Source organism: Perkinsus marinus, assembly GCF_000006405.1.
Source record: "Perkinsus marinus ATCC 50983 genomic scaffold scf_1104296928836, whole genome shotgun sequence".
NCBI lineage: Eukaryota > Perkinsozoa > Perkinsida > Perkinsidae > Perkinsus > Perkinsus marinus.
The window spans coordinates 400,081-407,051 of NW_003216689.1; the positions used below are offsets into that span (position 1 = coordinate 400,081).

The window sequence follows — 6,971 nt, forward strand, 5'->3', positions numbered from 1 at the left end:
AACACTACTATGAAGTTACCTTCCGGTCACTAGGCATTTGCCAGGGACTCCTCATAACGACTATCCTAGCCGCTAGGAAATCCATATCAAGATCGCCGTCAATGCCCGAGTCTGCTACCCACGTTGGGATTTCTTGGACTACTCTACTACAACTATCATCGTCATCATTCTGACTACGTTCAACACCACTTGTTGTCGTTTCCATACCACACCAGCGCCAACACGACGCTGAATAAACATCAACATTCACTACAACTCAACAGTCTAGATACTACTAGAAACAACGCATACTAAACAACAGCAATGATCAACCTTTCTAACTCAACTCCGCCGTATTTCCCCTGGATTCGTTGTCTTGCAAAATCTTGGCCTGCTCAGCGTTGTGCTCCGCAAACCGCAACGCCACACGCTGAGAATACCCCACGAACTTCGTCACACATCTTTTAGTACAGTCCATCTGATAAAGACGAAAATGGTAAACATGAATCGCTTCGCTCCGCCCTTCTCTCCTTACCTCTTCTGCGTTGACCTTTTTCTCCTGGAAACTTCTTATGCAAGTGGCGAAACATCTGTTGACCATGTTGTTGTAGGTGTTCATCGAATCGCGCATCTAGGGGAATCCAAAGGTTGACTAAGTAAGATACAAAATAGGTCCACTACTCTTACCTGTAACCAGTGCATTTCCTCTTCTACTGCCTTTCGATCAGCATTGGATAATGCATTAAAGCCAGGCACCGCACTTGGGTCCATGCCAGACATATTTTTTGATACAAACTCACTTAACTGTCGGGTAAAAACTAACACGTATGGTTGTCAACAACTCGATACCATCAACGATATCACGACAAACACCTCGCAAACCAATAAACACATTAATTGTCATCATCATCATTGCTGTTTCTCTCCCCCATTCTGTCGGCTAATATCTGATCAACGCCAAGACGGCTAATAATAACACCAACAAGCTCGACATTCATATTCCCTCGAGCTAATTCTGTATAAACATTTTGCTCACCCAAGAGCCACAACTCCTCATAGTATCGGTAGATACACGCCGAATATGAACATTCTGAGTACACAGACAACGCAAATTCTAGTGACATGTATATTCTGCGAGATAAGCTGGAGAAATAATTTGACAAGGGAGCACACAGCGCTTAACAGTAACTGTTAGTTCATACCACAAATCCACGAAATCACATCAGGTACCGGCATACTCCAAGTCCCGAGTCCATCCACACGCTACACTTCCAATCAATAGTCACAAATTCACCACAGAATACTCGAGCTTCCGAATAAGACATTGAATATGTCAACAACCACAACCACTTCTACTAACACACCTTTGCCAGCCCCGTAGAGCCACAAACCCATCGACACCAACAGCATGCCAAGAAGTGAAGACGGCTCCAGAGGGTAGCCGAAGAATACCTAGATGGCCGCCGCATCTCGGGTAGATGATGAACCGAAGCTGTGCTTACAAAACTGGCTAAGGCGGTGACCCACAGTTCTACTGCTGCAGCGATGGACTTGATAATAGACCCCAAGGAACGGAGTAATAACCCCGTTACAATACCTATAATGATATATCAAAAATAGAAAACTTGTATAAATTTAAAGTTGAGGATATGAAGAGAGAACACTATAAGAGTCGGAACGCTTTCACTGTTGTTCACCAGTGGTCAGTGGACTTACTACTCAACGATGAAGAATTACAACATATTTGAACATACTATACACGGCTATGCATATATGATATGAAAATTGATGAAAAAACGAGGTTGTGGTAAGCAAAAAACCCGAGGAAGCTGAGCTCTCCAATATCAGCATCGTCACAGTGAGGTGAATACTCCTTCGATGAGGCCCTACCAGTGATAGCCGCATTGATGATAGCCGCTGCGGTCCAGGGTCTGACCAATGGTTGCATAAACGTATCCAAAGGTTCATGTTGGTTAGATACAAATGAGGTCAGAAACAGCAACAGGAGACTGTCGAGATACATAAAAACATTTTGAATCTGCAACAGGTCAAAATATCCAATAATAACAACATCACCAAGAGGTGCAAACCTGAGGATTCACCTCCTGTTTTTTCAGCAGTTTTTCACTAGTCAGCCCAGCCGCACTAGACAACAAGGCTTGGAAAAGCACAATACCATAATCAACCACTGAGCGCTTATTGGAAATGGATGAACCTACTATTCTACTGTAGCTTATCATCATCATGAAAAAACATCACCAAGAAAAACTTCATAAACGCTGGTGGCCTCTTTTAACATCGATCCGATCATGATCAGAATCAACGCCGTCCATTGTAGAGGACTCGGTCGCTGCTTGGACACCCCAAAGAAGTGGGAAAGAACAGCTGTTATTATTATACGACTTTGCAGCAAGACCTTGTCAAAAGCGTCACACGCCACGAAATTCATCGATGTGCGACTTACAAAGTAGGTGCCCGGATTGAATCTTCTCAAGGAGTGGTATGTTAAAACGTTATAAATACTATACATGCTCGCTGGGATGAAGTACCTGACACCAACACTATCAACAAACTCCGTGTGGTAGGAAATGTGCACATGGTCAACTACATACATAAGAATTACTGGTGATTTCTGGACACTTGGTGAGAAAACTCTCAACATCGACTGGGCTCACATGAATAACAGCTCCCAATGAGCCATGGCTTCCACCACTAGTGTACGTAAGGTTCCTCCTGTACTCATACAGAACAGAGCTGAGGCCAAGACAAGTTTGGATGCTTCTTGCCACATCACATTCACCGAGGCATCACCCCATACACCCTCTCGAACGTCAATCAGGAAAGCTCGATGGACCTGATACACAATTAGTAGTCACCAGCATCCTGATATTCCTAAGGCCACAACTAGCTCGGGACACGCTCCTACGGTTGCCCTTTCAACAGTCGGATGAAATTCGTGACTCAAAAGTATTAGAATGTAATTTCGCTTCCCTCAGCTGATCCCAGGAGGTTCCTCATTACGGTACTCCATATACAAATTCAGGTAGAAGTGTACAGAAATCAATAACGATTCGCCAAAGAATTCCTCACAATTCTCATATTGTCACCAACACCATGCGAACATTCATTTCCATACCGTCAATTCAACTACCACTCAAACGCTTCCAATAATCACCACCACGACGACCACGCCGATGCCCCCAGCCTACCAACAGGCCCTGTGCTACCCACACGACGATATACCCCCAAAACAGAGCTACTTCATACCACCCCTGTAGACCGAGGAAAGGCCACCGTAACGAGGAGACATCCTTAAATACCATCACAACTCTAACGAGTAGATAATCACACATATACTCCTTCTACAACGACTATCAGCTTTGAATACATCGTTCAGTTAGAAATAACACGAAACTACGACACCTTCGTATTGCAAATCTTGTAAATTCTTATACCATCTACTAGCGACCACGATGGTTCTCTTCCAGTGCACTGGAAACCTTATTCATAATTATCATCACCCTCGCAACAAGTAGAGTATATCAATACCACTCCACGTACAAATCTACATAACCTCCCCCTCGCCAGGTCAATTGCCACCCATCTCAAACACGACACAACAACTACTAGAAACCCAGGACGTAGTTGTTGATGTTCATCGTATCAATGCCGAAGACCCTCATCGACGTTGCCGCTTCGCAATCCCCTTAGGCTTTGCAAAACCTCCACCTGAACTCACACACTCAACCATCACATACGGCAATGACATCATACATAGGGCGATATAACGTTGTGATAATGTAACCTATTCATCTATATTATATTCACTAATCAATTATCCCATCTACATACACATCACCCTTCACTGTAATTGATTATATTTCATCTTTAGTATTGGAGTTCCACTCGTTTCACGTGAAGTTGTGAGATACTCGGTGAAAACCGCGATATTCGCGGTCATTTGCAGTAGTCGTGGAATATCTTTTTCACTACTGTTTCACAGTGTTGAAATATATGTTCGCTTTCCTCAGTTGAGTCTAGCAGAGATTCCCTCAGTAATTATACCCAAGTTTAAACACACATCCCGTATGAATTTACAAAAACCAATGAGAATCTCTCAAAATTTCCTCATATTCTTCGCATTGTCACTAACAGACGTGCATATTTTTCCACACTGGTGTCCCACTTCATATGACGGGCCGTGAAACTCCATAGATTAGCAAACACCACCGTATGCAGTTACCTTCCACATTCGATGGTTCCGCTGAGGGACTCTTCTCATGCCGTTTATTCCTCCTCTTTTTCTTCGGCACTTCAGTCGTCTTCACCGCAGCATCATCATCATCCTTCAAGTCAAACTCTTGCTCAATGAACCTAATCCGTATCTTTCCAACCCAACCTCATCCGTATCTTCCAATGAGCAACCTAAGATACCCCCTACTTCAGTGCTTGACTCGCCGCCGATCGCTTTCCCTTCGCCGGAGTATCCCTCCTTATTTCCGCTGCCGCCGTCGCCCCATGTCGCCTCTTACCCAACAACCCACTTACAGGAGCTTGAGGCACCTGACCATCACCAGGTATTCACTAAATTGAAAATCGATCACGTGATCGATTAGCCCCTAAAACCACCTCCTAGCCACCATTCCAACACTACACATCCCCCTCACTTTTCTTACATTCGCATAAGCCTGTCGGATGCTCTTAGGAATGGCCTTGGTTCCTCCAACATGTATGATCTCTGGCGACGGCAAGGATGCCTCCTTCGGAGCACCAGACTCCTTCTGAATGAGATTTGCGAGAAGAATGGTATGAGAGTGCCCACCTTGACAGGTTCGGTCACAACACTTCCAACAACAGGATTCTCCATCTCAGTTGCCTCAGCCTCCTCAGTTTTAGCCTCCTTCTGTCGGGCCAAATACATTGTACTAGCCAATTCCGCAGGCACCTACCACCACCTCCATACCACTCCAATCCGAACTTACCCGAGATACCATGGCGACCCACCCTACTCCTACGACTATCTCACCTCAGCCATAGCAACTGCCAATGCAGCCCGAACCCCATCCACCTTTGCCGTAACCTCTTCATCATCCATAGACGTATCCACACTAAGTACATCAGTCGGCCCACTCACTTCATGGGAGGGTAAAGCGCCTAACACCAACGTCGCCATTCCTTAATGCAATTATATATTTTTCAGAAAACTACGACTGTTTCTGATCCCAATGATCGCCACACAGTGCGTGCCAATTTGCTATGCAACTGTGGAAAATAGGCGTTATTCTCCGAGAAGACTGATATTCGACTTGAAACTATATCGCAGATGTAATGTGAATGATGAAAATGTTTCGTAATAAAAATAACCGTTTGAAACAGCGATAGCGAGAATTCGTTCATAACGCCATCCCGCGTTCGCCCAGGTGTGCCAAGCTTGATATGCAATACACATAGGAGTTTCACCCGTTTTACGTGAAGTGGCGTAAAACTCGGTGAAAAACGCGATATTTGCGGTGATATGCAGTAGTCATAAAATATGATTTTCATATCACAGGCCGTGAAACTCCCTTGTTGTATTGCATATCAAATTGGCACGCATTGTTGTAAACCACATACAAACTACGAACTCATTATACACTATAACCGAAGAATCCCTCCCCCCTATGAAGCCACCCCAATCGTCGCCTGACTCGGCCAAGACATAAGAATGTCATAATTCGTACGTTTTACGGTATGAAGTCCCTCACTCCTCCATGCGAGCCCCTCCTACCTGCATCCAGCACCTCTATTTCACTGGTGTCCAACACTACAGCTTCATCACGAATATTACGTCGGTCCTTACGGCGACTACCACCCAAGGGCGTACCCGACCCTCGACCCTTCCATCGCTTCGTCTCCGGTGTAGACGGCGGCGGGGGAGTAGCAGAGGAAGGCTCAAACGACTCCAACTGGACATCCTCTGCATCTCGTATTGGCGACTTTGGATGCGTCGCTGCATACTAACAACAATTACCACTGCGCCACGAAATTACTCAACTCCATAAAAACTAATTTCGAAATTTTATACTGAAAATTCTATCCATCACAAACTTCATCCGGATCGATGACTCCTCCCTACCTGCAGCACAGCCAGCACTTCATCCGCCCTGTCGCGGACCTGCCTCGCCACTCCTCCGGACCCGCCCCCCAGTGCTCGTAGGAGCTGCTCTCGAGTCACTGGTTCATCCATAGCAATCCTCAACGCCAAACGATCAGTGAGAATCTGTTTATTCCATAATCGATCAACAAGGCGCGCGCTTTTTACATAAACCTACAGAGTTAGGGAACACATCTCTCTGGCGTCCAAGTTTATCCCGCCAATGCATAAGCGCGGCCAACATAGGACGGCCCACCAATGACAGAGGAGTATTAGTTTTACACGATAATGTTATCTAAGCAGAAAACAAGTTGAGGCCTTCCGATAGGAGTAAAACCCAAATATTCGACTGAGCACGAGAATAAGAATATACCCCAACAAAATCACTCAATGGAGTTTCACCCGCGATATGAAGTGAAAAATATATTTCACGACTACTGCATATCACCGCGAATATCGCGTTTTTCACAGAGTATCACGCCACTTCACGTAAAACGGGTGAAACTCCAATGATTATGAACTCGTATAACACACTGAGCTCGACAAAGACACTCTCACTTCTTGCACCCTTCAAACGTGCGAACCTCTCAGAAGACGCCATTTAGTCGTTGTCCATTATTCCCTCTGCGATATTCGATACCACATTTCGAAAAATCCCTATAATTCTGATACCATTTTAAAATAATGAAGCTCTTTTCATAACATAATAATATAAAACTCGAGTAACTCATAGAAAATCCTTTCCACGAACTCCTACCAATGTGAAACTCCCCAATGAACGGTCGAAAGAAATTTGTGAAATTTCGATCAACCTAAAGTGCCGGCCCGGCCTACCGCATGCTCCATAAAATCCGAGTCG

General features: G+C 44.9%; 2 protein-coding genes across 2 annotated transcripts in view; both read right to left on the reverse strand.

Moving 5' to 3' along the window:
* Window positions 1-316: 316 nt before the first annotated feature.
* Window positions 317-759, reverse strand: Pmar_PMAR006851 (conserved hypothetical protein; the record flags this gene model as incomplete). The annotated part of the gene is made up of 3 exons (XM_002788113.1): window positions 317-457; window positions 515-610; window positions 667-759. 3 exons carry the CDS (start codon window positions 757-759, stop codon window positions 317-319), a joined length of 330 nt encoding a protein of 109 aa, XP_002788159.1.
* A 2,848-nt stretch (window positions 760-3,607) lies between these two features.
* The window catches only part of Pmar_PMAR006852 (hypothetical protein), a gene marked incomplete at its 5' end in the record, with an annotated part of 4,371 nt that continues 1,007 nt past the window's right edge, over window positions 3,608-6,971 (reverse strand). Inside the window, 9 exons of the mRNA XM_002788114.1 lie at window positions 3,608-3,708; window positions 4,223-4,353; window positions 4,421-4,542; window positions 4,656-4,760; window positions 4,802-4,924; window positions 5,006-5,133; window positions 5,747-5,975; window positions 6,095-6,238; window positions 6,291-6,407. Coding sequence (XP_002788160.1) covers window positions 3,659-3,708; window positions 4,223-4,353; window positions 4,421-4,542; window positions 4,656-4,760; window positions 4,802-4,924; window positions 5,006-5,133; window positions 5,747-5,975; window positions 6,095-6,238; window positions 6,291-6,407 — 1,149 coding nt within the window. The 3' untranslated portion in view covers window positions 3,608-3,658. The remainder of the gene's footprint in view (window positions 3,709-4,222; window positions 4,354-4,420; window positions 4,543-4,655; window positions 4,761-4,801; window positions 4,925-5,005; window positions 5,134-5,746; window positions 5,976-6,094; window positions 6,239-6,290; window positions 6,408-6,971) is intronic.